The following is a 13798-nucleotide window of genomic DNA, read 5'->3' on the forward strand; positions in this document are numbered from 1 at the left end:
TCAACCCTTTAAACAATATTCTAAACACCCACTCCCCATGTTAAATCGGTATACATTTAAAATAGCCAGATATATTTCCTGCAATTGAATGCAGACTCATACACTAATAAATAAAGATTTTCAAAGCTTCCCAAATCTACACAATCAATCCCAAGGGAAAAAATTTAAATAATTGAACAAAACCTAAAATATATATGAAACAGAGGTCTGCAAATAGGTCAACTTCAAAAATGAAAAATAAGTAATCACCCTACCATATTAAGAATAACTAGTCTGGAGTTTCCTGGTGGCCTCGTGGCTAGGATTTAGTGCTTTCACTACAGAGGTGGGGGTTTGATCCCTGGTTGGGGAAACATCCTGCCTGCTGCACAGCATCGCTAAAATACTAATGTGAGTGTGTGAGTGAGTGAAAAAAATCAGTTAAAAAAAGAACAATGAGTCTATGTGTTAGTTTAATTGTTGATGATTGGGTGATGAACTTATGGAGGTTCATTATATTATTTTTAATTTCATGTGCCTGAAGTTTTCCATAATAATACAAAACGAATGTTCAGTCTGATAGTCAAAAAATTGGAATTATAATTTTAGGACTTACCAAAATGAAGATATTTATAACCATGGGATGAAACCATTTAGGGAGAGTATAGACAGAAAAGAACATAGGACTAAGACGTGAGCATCTCTAATATTTAGAAGTCAGAGGAAGAAAATAAAGCAGACTGAAGCGATGCCAATAAAGTAAAAGGAAACCAGGTGAGATGTTCTGGAAGCTTAGAGTAGAAAATGTTTGAAAATGTGGAAGGGCCAAGTGAGTCAAATACTGCCTAAAATGAGAACTGAGAATTTGCCTCTGGATTTTTCAAGATGGAGGTTTAGACAATTTGGGGAGAAATTTTTTTTGCTATAAAAAGGAACACAAAAATTAAGCAGTGACTGGAGGGGAAGTGAAAGTCCCTCAGTCGTGTCTGACTCTGCGACCCCATGGTCTATACAATCCATGGAATTCTCCAGGCCAGAATGCTGGAGTGGGTAGCCTTTCCCATCTTCAGGAAACCGCCCCAACCTAGGGATCAAATCCAGGTCTTCTGCATCACGCGGCGGATTTTTTACCAGCTGAGCCACCAGCGAAGCTCGACTGGAGGTGAAGAGAAGTCGAAATTTTGTTTTGTTTTCTGTTAAGATACCTGATACTAAGGCATATTCAGTGTACTGGCAGAATGATCTAGTTGAAAGAGGGAAGACAGATATAAGAGGGAAGCAATAACAGAAGAATCAAGGACCTGAGTGAAACAAGTAGAGGGACTATTTCTTTCATGTCTAACAGGAGGGAAGACAACAAACACGTTCAGATACATATAAATTGATAGACTTGGTGGAGGTAAGATGAGGCGGTGTGTGTCTATTTTCACACCTTTAACTCTCTAAGCCTCAGTTTCCACGCCATGAATATGTAGAGTACCTATCTCATAAGCTTTCTGTGAGGATTCAATAAAGAGCCAACACAGTATTAACCCAGTGGAAAATTGTTATTAAGACCCTAGTTCAGGAATTCTCAATTCTCCATGTACTCAACAAAATTATCAACCTCTCATTTTGCATTTAATAAAATACCACAACTAAAAATGAGTATGATGGATGTAACTTCAAGAGATTGAGGGTGTCAAAGAAAGCTTTCCTGAAACACTTAAACTGAGGGCTAGATGAGGTATAGCTTTTAACCTGATCAAGGTGGGGGGGTGCTAGGAGAAGAGTTTAAAGTTTAGAAACTTTAAAAAGAAAAACAAACAAATAAAAGTCCACTGTGGTTATCAGACAAGGGCCAGAAAATGAAGCAACCAAAACCATGGGAACATTTATCCTTAGTGACTCCTTATACTTCTTATAGGTCAGAACAGGGTTCTTAACAATAAACATAAAGTAAGTATTTTAGCTCTTACTGAAGCTGACTCAAGCACAGCTGAGAGATGAGAACAATTTCTGGATATTGATTAAACTGTAAACCAAGGAGGACTGCAGGTTTCCCCTTTCTCGCCTACTCTATTGACAACGGCCAGGTTGAGTGCTCAGTAAATGATTCTTAGATTTGTTCAAGCTCAGCAATAAAGTGTGAGAGCCAGTAATCCATATTTGTCATAGACATCGGGAGCTCGGAGGAAAAGGTAATATGTGAGTTACTTTTCTGGCGTCACTGAGCTAAGATGGCAATTTAGTAGCTGTTTTCTGGGTACGGAGTCAGGGAGGAATCTCTTCAGTTATTTCTTTTAAAGACTAGTATGTAAATATTAGCAGAGTCAGAATTTATTGTTAGGATAGTGACCCCCTAGAGCCTAACAGTACAAACTCCCTTTTCTTTAGTAAACAATAATAGAAGCGACATTGTTTTTTTGGGAAAATATCAACTGTTAACACTATCTTAAAAAACAACACTGCCGTCCTCATCGGTTCTTTCCCGAGACGCTACAATTTGACACATTCACATTAGATAAGTATTCAAAAACAGAAATGTTAATCTTAATTGGAGAGAAATCTGCACCTAGACAAGTTTTCTTGCTTTATATAAATTATATTTTCTCTAGCTTAGGTTTCCGACTCAATTTTTAATATGCAAAGACTTTTCCTAGCTAAGACCACAAAAAGGTTGATCAGCTAGCATTATGATTTAAATTGCCATTTGCAATATCGGTTGTTTTAAGACTGTCTTAGAGCTTGTCCTAGTGTGTAGAAATGTTTAACTTCCCCAAGCACACCGGGCACAAATTCTCCTTTGACTGAATCACTCAGTTCAGAAAGGTAAAATGTGTTCAACTGTGAATCGCTAATAGTCAAATCCATGTCAACTGGTATCAAGTAGTCAACTTTTTATCTAAGACTCATAAGAAGTAAGGTAAGTAAGTTCACGGATCTAAAGTGTTTAGCCACCCGCTGAATTGCAGATACCTTCTCCTATCCTCAGTCAGAATGAATCGCTGAGACTCAGGTCGGCTTTCTGAACACGCTTCCCAGAAATTCTGAACCATGGTCCGGCAACCAACCTAACTTTGGAAAGCTAAATTAGCCTAAGTTTTTACAAAAGCTCTTAGTAAAGATTAAATCGGGCGGAAGGGGAAATTCTAAAACATTCCGATGGTTGCTCCAATCTACACCTCCCAGCGAGTGGAGAGTTAGCTAAACAGGTGAGCACACTCTAGGTGCCCCACTTATTTCCGCAAACGTGAACAGGCGCTGTCTTCTGAGCCTGAAGAACTTGGGGAAGGGGCCCTGAGACAGTGAGGCTTACTCAGCCCTAACTATGCAAAGAACCGTGTTCTCTGGCCCCTCCACAGCCTTTCCCAGGGCCACTCGCGGTGCTGCCAGCCCAGTCTCTCGTGCGGTCTCAACCCTGCCACTGCTGGATGAGGAAGGGAGGGCACAGGGAACCTTCACAAACGCGGTCCGTGAGGCCGCGCGTGCGCAGCCAGGCACTGAGCGCTCGCAGAAGTCCGTTTCCTGACTTTTGGAGGAAGTGGCGTTGCGTCACTTCCGGCCTCCCTCTAGCTGCCATCTTGCGTCCCCGCGTGTGTGCGCCTAACCTCAGCTGGTCTGCCCGAGACCACCTGAGCGCCAACCCTAGTCCCCCGCGCGGCCCCATTTCCGCTCCAACAAGGTACAAAAAGGCTCTGGACGCCGGCGTGGGAGGCGGACGGGAACGGGGGCGGGAAGTTCCCGGAAGGAGCGAGACAGGGAGGGACAGGGCTGAGGAGAGGAAGGCGATGCGACGGACAGGCGCACCCACTCAGGCTGACTCTCGGGGTCGAGGTCGGGCCAGGGGCGGCTGCCCTGGGGGCGAGGCGGCGGCATCTCTTCCTCCACCTCCCGGCGGAACCCGAGGACAGGAGCCTCAGGTACCGCGAGGCTTGCGGAGAGTGGCCGGGCAGGGCAGGCCCTGGCTAGGCCGAGGCCAGGCCGGGGCCGGGGGTGGGGGTGGGGGGGCGATTCGGCGCGGATTAGAGCCCTTCCTCTGGGCTTGTAAAGAGCTGGGGGGTTGTGGGGTGGGGAAGCGGGTGCTCTTTGGGCTCCCTCGAAAACTGAAATTCGGGAGCTTGGGGGTTGGGGTGGGTTTGGGATCCAGGCCTCCGCCTGTGTAGGACATGTATTCTGCTGGTGTCTTGGGAAATAACGAGCGTGGAATGCTGGAGTGAACTAGAGCTTTCCTCGCTGAGGGTTTCCTGTTTTTCTAGATGAAAGAAACTATCATGAACCAGGAGAAACTCGCCAAACTGCAGGCACAAGTGCGCATTGGTGGGAAAGTAAGTTTAAATAGTTGGGGGTTTTTCTTTTGAAGTTTTGTGGTTTAGGTTTTTTCTCCTTTGCATTTCTGATATAACTGACTTGTCACTTTGTTTCGAGAGGGCATTTCACCGAACTAGCAAATCATGTGAAGGGAATGGCAGGAATTAAATTAGATATAGAATGTAGTCTGTGTATCATTTCAGTTAGGTCATCACGTGGCCCTTAAACCCTTGGCTTGTTTTGTCATTGACTTTATAACCTAAGTTGTGTAAAGTTGGTGCTTGATTTTTTAATAAACAACTAAAACTGACTGAATTTAAGTTTCATCTATCTTTTCAAATGGCTCTGGGTAATTGTACTTAATAGTTGGAAGTTCAGGTCACTTGTAAATTAAGACGTTTCTGTAATCTTTTCTTAGCTAAATGCAATCTAGAGTAGTTGTATATTTTCTGGGGTATTTGAAGGTGTCATTCTTACAGGTACATTGCATAGGGATGCAAGAGCAATGACTGGATTTGGAAATATTACCTATGTAGGTATTTTTCCATTTTTACTTTTAATTACACTAAAACTGACGAAATGAGAGTGATGAGTGGCAGGTTTTTAAATGATCAGGTTTTGGTTAATTGATTTTTCCTGGTGGCTGCTGGTCCCCTTCAAGGGGATTCTTTTTTGAACTTGATAAGATTTAGATTCTCTAATTTGCTTAAATAAGAAATCCACTCTACCAGAGGTGTACCGAATTTTATTTAACATTGTGTTAGCACATTCCTAGTGCTTAACAAGGTGTGGTAGCCTGGTGAAAGAGAACATGTCTTTACTTGGTAAAACTTGTATAAAGCTTCCATGCTACAAGTTTATTAGTTTTTCCCACTTTAAGCATTTGACTTCAAGTAGAGTCTATTAAGTACTGATTTTGCCAATAGTGAAAGTATCCTAATCCTCCCCTCCCCTCCCCCAAAGCTGGTTTTCAAGATCAGCAGCTACCCATTAACAGTAGTAGGTGTTTCTTCTTTTTTAGCAATTGTTATAAGCTAGATGTGACCTTCAGGTGCCAAGAAGACTCATTCCTTGTGGGTCAGTGTTTGGGTGCTCTTATAGGTTGTTAATCATCATTCCTTTCAGTGCAGGTTTCAGGGGAGTCATGTGAATAATGTGCTTGTGTGCCTTTTGTTGTTGTTGTTAATCTGGTCATTAGTCTTTAATTTGTGAAAGATTCTAGGGTAAAGGAAAGTTGAAGATTCTTAAGGCTGGTGTAGGATTAAATTTTAATTGTTAATGTCGGTTGTCTTTCTGTCGTCATTGTAATGTGGAAACATTTTCTTCACCTTTTAAGAAACCTACTTACTGTGGTATGTGAAATTAGATGAGTTAAGTGTTGCTTTAGAGAAATTTGAAAGCATTAAGTATTAGGTAAATGCTGTGAAGGCCCTTTTTTTCAGTATCTGGTCAGAGCATTGATAATAAATTATTTCAGTAAAAATTGAATGTCAAGAGTGTGAAACATAAAGAATGCGGACTGGTTTTGATTTTAGAATCTTACGTAATTCTTTCGGATGTATTTTAGAGAGAATTCTTTGGAAACCAGGGTATCTGCATGACCACTTAAAGATAATGTTTATTCTTAAAGGTTTTTTGGGGGTTTCATAACCCATATTTTTTGTAGCTATTGATATTTTCTTCAGGTACACTATGATTTGTTTAAGGCTTTACTATTGTTCAATCCTGAGAGTATAAAATTTAAGAAGTTGAAAGTCGTTAGAGGGGGACTTCAGTCCTAGTAGTGGGGATAGGCATCTTTTAAAAGGTAAGGAACTTTTCATAGTGTAATATACATAGTGAAATAGAAGCATTTTCAACATGCAGAGGTCGTGGTGATTTGGTTTGGGGGTGTTAACTGCAGTTTGGGGGAGGCACAGAGAGATGGTGACTTGATTTTGGGAAGACGGGGATGTGGAAATTGGGCGTAAGTGCACAGGAGGCAAGTCTTCCTGAAGACTGTATTTTATTCATGCTCAAGTTGTATGCCTTCAGTGAGTTCAGATACTGTACTCTACTAGATTGAAGAAAAACCTGGATAGATAGACTGGGAATTTCTGCTTTTCACTGGTTGGTTGGGAAAGGCCACTCAGGTTTGGTGACATAAGAGCAGAAATCTGAAGTGAGAAGTTATGAAGGATTTGTATGCAATTTTCTTCATTTCCCTCTTTTGGCTTTCATCTGTGCCTTAATATGCCTACTCACTGTGTAAAAGGTTGTGGTTATGGTAATTTTCTTAACACAGATTGAGAGGTCAGAAAGGAATTAGAAACTGTCCATTTGAAAATGCCTCTTGTGGCATAAACATGTGCTGTATTCTTTTTTCTCCCTCCAATAGGGAACTGCTCGCAGAAAGAAGAAGGTGGTTCATAGAACAGCCACAGCAGATGACAAAAAACTTCAGTTCTCTTTAAAGAAGTTAGGGGTAAACAATATCTCTGGTATTGAAGAGGTAAGTGTCAAATTTTATTTCTTCACAAAATTAAGATTTGGCTAAAAACTGTTGTTCGTGCATTTATGACTTTTGACGCTACTTCCAGCAGAGAATTTCATCTCTAAAATATTTGTTCGTACTCAATTAATAATTATCAGGGAGATTACTAAGGGTAAAGTGATTAGGTCATACTTTCCATTTCAGGCAGAATTTTGCTTCTGCAGTACAGTGAAATACAGGTTACTTAGACTTCTGCTTAATAAAGTGTTCAGTTTTAAAGAGATTTTGATGGGTGTTGCTAATTTAACTTTTCTTTTTTTTTTTTTAAGGTGAATATGTTCACAAATCAAGGAACAGTGATCCACTTTAACAACCCTAAAGTTCAGGCATCTCTGGCAGCAAACACTTTCACCATTACGGGCCACGCTGAGACAAAGCAACTGACAGAAATGCTCCCCAGCATCTTAAACCAGCTTGGTGCCGACAGTCTCACCAGTTTAAGGAGACTGGCTGAAGCTCTGCCCAAACAATGTGAGTTTGCTAGTATTGGTTTGCCTAGGGTTACTGACTTATCAGTAGAGTTCTAAAATTTATGATGCAAATAGATATGAATATCTTTAAATTTGGAAATGTAAACTTTCCTCTAAAGAATATCAGTTTTTATATTGATTTTAAGCTGGTGTTCTTAGTGTGTTCAGTAGTTTATCTAGTATGCTTTGATCATTATACTTGATTAAATGAAATGTTTTTTCTACTAGCTTTCTCTTTTGGATCAGAGACTAAAAATTTTACCTTTTTTAGCTAGAAATGAGGACTTTTAAAAATGAATGGCAGTTTAGATTAAAATAGATTAAAATATATTTTTTAGTTTTACAGATTCAACTGGTATTGCCAATAGTCTTGAAGAATTGGCTTGCCACTATTCTGGATTATGGTGTAATGAGGATTCTGTTTAGAGCAGAAAGTTGTGTGGTTGAATAGGTGTACATAAGGGGAATAGCTACTTTATGCTGAAGGCCTCTGATTAAAATTTTGAGCAGTAGAAATAATGAATCAAGATAGATTTATTATATGACCTGCTATTTAGTCATCCATGTTTTTCTTGACATTTGCTCACTCTGCTTTAATCAATTTATATGTGTGTTTGCTTGTTTTTTCTTGCTAAAAAGCCTGCTTTCATAGCAGAGGTAGGCTTTTGAAGGATGCCACGGAAAATTGTACATGGCTAGTACTGTGAGGTCTCACCTCTCAAGTATAGTTCACTCTCTTGTGTAGTAAAAGGAAAGTGGAGGCTTATCAGTCAAAGGCACGTTTAGTTTTTTGGTTTGTTAATTTTCACTTCAGTAAAGGTTTTTTGGTATGTGGATTTACCTTTACCCTGTGGTAGGTCAGTGGGATTGAAAGAATGGGTTTGGAATTTGTCGTTTGCTGGTACTACTATTCTTGCTTATTTATGGACATCACACTATCATGTTATTGCTAGTATTATAGATGAAATCCCACATGTCACTGTAAACCTAAGTTGTAACAGCATTTGACTTTTCATCTTTTGTTCTCTTGGTTAATGTTTATTGAACACTCACGTTTTCTTTTCCAGCTGTGGATGGAAAAGCACCACTTGCCACTGGAGAGGAGGATGATGATGAAGTTCCAGGTAGGAACCTTTACTTGTGGTTAAACTAGAGAATCTTAGCAAGGGAGAATGAAGAATCTTTGCACCATAGGAAAGATTACCCGGGGAGGTGGGTCATAGCGTAAAGTGGGGCAAAGGGAGAAGAAGAAAAATAACACAGTGGTATTCAGTTGGAAGTTAGGTTTCTAGGCTTGGTTTTTCTGTTTGGAATCCTAGGAAGGTATCTAACCTTAAATATTGAGTTAATAGGTATGTATGTTGTAACCTCAGTATAATAGCTACTTGTAGACCACAAATCACCTGTTTCCCACTGACGTATGAGATCCATAGATGTATGAGACGGCATGAAGAAGTTGTAGAAATATCTTGGTATATAATCACTCTAAAATCAGCAGAAAAACTTGTTTGGCAGTAGTGAGGCATTTTTCTATCCTGGCTGTTACTGGATAATGTATTTTGTTGTGAAACAAATATTGGACAGTAGACTGCCTAGACTCAGAAATACTACTTTGCATAGACAGGTGTCCTGAGGTATCCAGGAAAACTTCACATTGTGTAGTGGTATTCTTTGTTTGTGCCCTAACATGACTAATGTATTACATTGCTAAGCTGTAATTCTTAGAATGGAGTGGGAATGGGGAGGGCATATATATTCTTTAAGTGTAGTTGTATCACTGAAAATTAATCTCTCTCTCTTTTCCTTGTGTTAATTATATGTCAAATTATACACTTCAAAATATATCGAATGGTTAGTGGCTTCATTGGAAATTTAAAAATGTCTTAATATATATCCTAATTTTAACTGTAGGACATATTTTGACTGCATTTCTCTATCTCCTTTTTTAACAACTGATGATTATTTTTGAAGACTTGGCTTTTTTTTTTCTGAGTTCTCTTTTTTTCTTTCCTTTTCCTAGATCTTGTGGAGAATTTTGATGAGGCTTCCAAGAATGAAGCAAACTGAATTGAGTTAACTTCTGAAGAAGATAAATCTTGAAGAAGTTACTGGGAGCTGCTATTTTATATTATGACTGCTTTTTAAAATTTTGTTTATGGATCTGGTAAAATCTAGATCTCTAATATTTTTAAGCCTAAGCCCCTGGACACTGCAGCTCTTTTCAGTTTTTGCTTATATACAATTCATTCTTTGCAGCTAATGAAGCTGAAGAAGCCTAAGAATAAAGTTTGAGACAAAGATAAATAAAATTCTTTGCCTAGTATATGGTTTTATTTTTTATTTCATTGATACCAATTTGTACACAGAAGGCAAAATTGTTTATAGAAAGCTAATCATGGCATGTACTATGACTGATAATCATGAATGGAATCTGATTAAAGATTTAAAATGACAGTATAAGTAACAGTGGTGGTATAAAGTTCTTAATGTTTGAAAAGTTTTTCTCCAGTGGGTCTTGGGCTTCCGTGGTTTGCGATGGGTGTAATTATAAGAAAATATTCTCTGGTGGGTGAGTGGAATGTTTAATATTGTCTGTATTGTAAAGATACTAAATGCCTTATATATATTATAATAGTTTTCTTTGATTTAATCCTCAATCTATGAAGTAGGGACTGTTAGCTCCATTTTGTAGATACAACTGAGGTTTACTTCAAAAAAAAAAAAGTTAATTTCTTCACTTCTTTCTAGGTAGTTATTCTCTAAGATGCCTGAAAAAAAAAGTTGTGTTAGGAGTGTCACCTTGTCTTCCTAAAGTGATAACATTTTAAATGAATAACTTTTTTCCTTAAACTTTTTTTACTTTTAAAATTAACATAGAGTAAAATTGACAGTTGTAAGAATTTTAACATGTAATATGACTGCCACCACAGGATACTGAATAGTTCCATTACCCCAGAAAATTCTTGGAATATAGGGCTACTTTTAAAAAATTGTATTAGCAGTCATACCTTAGTTTCTGCTTGCAACAATAATTCATTTTAAATTTCCATACCAATTTGAAAGTACCTTTTGAAGTTATACAACTATATCTAAAAGTCATTATTAACTCACAGAAATGAGATGCTCTAAGAAAAGTATGTGCATATCTTACTATATTTCTATTAAGTTGTGCTGCTACAGTAACTAGGACTAAAGCCTGAGTGGTTTACAAAATTACAAAACGTAAGCACATGTCTCCAGGCTTGTGGGTCAGATTGGGCTATGCTACATACTCCTGGCCCCAGACTGATGAAGCAGCCTCCATCTGGCAGAGTGAGAAGATGATAGGTCATGTGCTGGCTCTTAAAGCTGTTGCATGTATCACTTGTATGTCACTGGCTAAAGCAAGTGCGGTGGCTTGCTTGGAGGGCAGAGGATTGAGAAGACTTGGAGGAGGGCCCGAGGATTTGCATTTCTTACGAACTTCCTGATGATGCTTCACTAGCACACTTCGAAATGTTCTCCACTCACCCCAAGAGATTGCAGTGATAGGCTGACTTGAGCATGTGAAAATGCCACTATCTGAACATCCTTTCAGTTATTTGCCTTTGATCTGTACAGGAGAGGGTCTAAATAAGAGATGTGAAATAGATTTGCAGGCTAGTCTTATCCCAGGGCCAGTTACTGCTTGAAGCGGAGGCTGGCTAAGGTTACTCCTGTTTTGCCTATGCTCAGAGAATTTTTTTCCCTAACAACCTCTAAAAAGGTTACTTCTTCAGTCCATTATTTAAAGGAGCTGGTGGTGTGTTGGTGGCTATGGACAAGTAAGGTTTTTCTTGTTAGATTTTCAGTATCACTTGATGTTTGTGGTTTGCCTGTGGCTGGGCTCCACTTTATTCCAAAAACAGCCTTTAGTCAGCATTACCGGTCTCAGGACAGGAAGAAGATTGCAAACAACTGGCTGGCTGTTCAAACTTAGGTTGGAAAGTGACACATGTCATTAACAAACTTCGGCAGCCAGACAAGGCACATATATAGTCTGGTAGCCGTGAAGATTGGGGAAGTATAATCCTCCCCCACAAAAGGAGAGTAGATTTTTTTTTTTTCCAGCTGATAGAGTCCACCATATCCTTACAATTTTTCTTTAGTTGCCCACAATTCCTGTGGCTATTAGTATCTTAGGCACTGTACAATGCATATCATCTTGTTGAGTCACTAAGTGGTGTCCAACACTGCAGCATGCCAGGCTTCCCTGTCCTTCACTATCTCCCGGAGTTTGCTCAAACTCGGGTCCACTGAGTTGGTGGTGTGATCCAACCTTTGCTGGCAAGTGATGTCTGCTTTTTAATATGCTGTTTAGGTTTGTCATAGTTTTTCTTCTAAGGACCAAGCATCTTATAATTTCATGGCTGCAGTCACCCTCAACTGATTTTGGAGCCCAAGAAAAAATCTGCCACTTTTTCCCCATCCCATCTATTTGCTAGGAAGTGATGGGACCAGATGCCATGTAAGCCAGCTTTTCCGCTCTCCCCTTTCACCCTCATTAAGAGGCTCTTTAGTTCCTCTTTGCTTTTTGCCATTAGAGTATCTGCATATCTGAGGTTGTTGATATTCCTCCTAGCAATCTTGATTCTAGCTTGTGATTACCGATTGTCATAAAAGTCTCCTCTAAAGAGTCACATTATTCAGATAAGGGAACCCTTAAAACATACCCCTTGAGTGGTAGTGTGTGTGTGTACTTAGTCACTCAGTCATGTCTGAATCTTTGTGACCCCATGGACCAGCAAATTCCTCTGTTCATGAGGATTCTCCAGGCAAGTGTACTGGAGTGGGTTGCCATGCCCTCCTCCAGGGGATCTTCCCAACCCAGGGACTGAACCCAGGTCTCCTGCATTGCAGGCAGATTCTTTACCATTTGAGCCACCAGGGAAGCTCATAAGTAGTAGGGTGAGACTCAAACCCAGGTCTGCTCTTTGGACCTTAGTACCTGCCATAAAGAATTTCAGGCCCTGGCAGGCTGGAGGGCAAATGATTCTGATCTGGTTGATCATTTGGCTGTTATCCCTATTTGCTGGCTGCCATCCACTGCTTTTGAATCAAACTTAACTTTCAGTTGGATCTAAAACCAGGGTTACACTAATAAAGAGATAGACATCGATTATGAACTGAGGATTCTTAGAATTAATCTTTTTTTTTAAGTTTTATTTTTTTATTTGGCTGCCTCAGGTTTTAGTTGCAGAATGTGAGATCTTTTTCTTTTGTAGTTATGGCATACAAACTCTTGGTTGTGGCATATGGGATCTAGTTCCCTGACCAGGGATGGAACCTGGGCCCCCTGCATTGAAAGTGTGGAGTCTTAGCCACTGGACCACCAGGGAAGTCCCAGGATTAAAAACCTTGTGGAAATAACTGAACTAGAGTACATTTGTGTCATTATAACCCTGTGTGTAAGGACAGAAAGCTACATTCTAAAAATTAGAAACAAATTTAAAGTTTAAAAACAGGCCAAAGGTCACTAAAGGTTGGGTCTGATTTCTATCCCTCATTTTGTTCTCTATTACATAACACTCGAGTTGTGCTTTAGCAACTCCCTCCATACCACCACCCCCACACACACCTTTAAGATACATATGTCATATTATGGGGAGAGAAGTCAACAGAATTAACAACAGTTTTTAGTCTTTCCAAAATAACAGTTTTTAAAAAAGCTGCTATTCACATAAATTTTCATCACCCCAGTCAGCACAGTCTTGAATGTCATCTTTGCAGCGAGTTCTGGGAATGCAGGCACAGTCGGCAAAGAAAACAGTATCACATCTCCAGCCTGAACACTTTGGGCCCTTATGTTTAGAAGCATAACTGTTAAAATGTCATGTTGGGGGAGAAAAAACAGCCATTTGGATTTTTAAAATATTAAGAAAAACTGTCCAAGAGGAATATTGCAGTTGTTTGTTAAAGATTCTACATATTTGGGCGAGAGAATTTGTACTTTGAAAAAGAGTACTACCTCGTACTGACACTGCATAAACAAGGAGGATCCGTATGAGCTTATACATTTGATACATGAGGAAGAGAACCGATATTCGGTAATTCGGCAGCTGGCAACAAAGATCTGTTTATACTTCTAGTCTTCTGTTGCCAACACCTTGTTAGATAACATCCAACTCCTAGGAAGCCCTTCTATTTCTACCTTCCATGAGGACTGTACAAAAGGCAAAGTATGATCTGTTTAGTGTATTTTATTTCCGATCTTGTATCTACCACCATGGTTTTAGAGTAATCCCCTTTACCAGATTGTAAAGTGATCAGCGTACTACACAGTGTTAAGTCATCATAGGAAAATACTATGTAAGGCGTCTCGAGAGGAGAGTGGTGGACGACTGGCAAGGAAATGCCAAAGGTTAAATAAACAAAAATCTTTGAAAGTCAAAACATTCAGAATTTTTTGATTTTACCAAATTTCCAAAGAAATGCAAGAATTGTTCATCAGGATTTTTTCCTTTGTTAATCTTGGCAAATCTGGCTTCATTTGCTTCTTAGCTAGAGA

General features: G+C 39.5%; 1 protein-coding gene across 2 annotated transcripts; it reads left to right on the forward strand.

Moving 5' to 3' along the window:
* Window positions 1-3488: 3488 nt before the first annotated feature.
* On the forward strand, window positions 3489-9736 carry BTF3 (basic transcription factor 3). 2 transcript variants are annotated; one of them, XM_040262714.1, is made up of 6 exons: window positions 3489-3643; window positions 4218-4286; window positions 6647-6760; window positions 7072-7273; window positions 8340-8396; window positions 9293-9736. In XM_040262714.1, the coding sequence occupies exons 2-6, from the start codon at window positions 4218-4220 to the stop codon at window positions 9337-9339; spliced, it is 489 nt and encodes a 162-aa protein (XP_040118648.1). In that variant the 5' UTR covers window positions 3489-3643; the 3' UTR covers window positions 9340-9736. The 2 variants fall into 2 exon arrangements, with proteins under 2 accessions (XP_040118648.1, XP_040118647.1); XM_040262713.1 differs by having other exon boundaries at window positions 3511-3881.
* Window positions 9737-13798: the final 4062 nt, after the last annotated feature.

This window comes from Oryx dammah, unplaced genomic scaffold (genome assembly GCF_014754425.2).
Source record: "Oryx dammah isolate SB20612 unplaced genomic scaffold, SCBI_Odam_1.1 HiC_scaffold_20, whole genome shotgun sequence".
Taxonomy (NCBI): domain Eukaryota; kingdom Metazoa; phylum Chordata; class Mammalia; order Artiodactyla; family Bovidae; genus Oryx; species Oryx dammah.

What these genes read in the sequence shown, in the direction of transcription:
- BTF3 (XM_040262713.1), top strand. Translation starts at nt 3,750, where the DNA reads ATGCGACGGACAGGCGCACCCACTCAGGCTGACTCTCGGGGTCGAGGT. An exon ending in AAGTGCGCATTGGTGGGAAA is followed by an intron (nt 4,287 to 6,646) that starts GTAAGTTTAAAT and finishes TCCCTCCAATAG; the next exon opens with GGAACTGCTCGCAGAAAGAA. An exon ending in ATATCTCTGGTATTGAAGAG is followed by an intron (nt 6,761 to 7,071) that starts GTAAGTGTCAAA and finishes TTTTTTTTTAAG; the next exon opens with GTGAATATGTTCACAAATCA.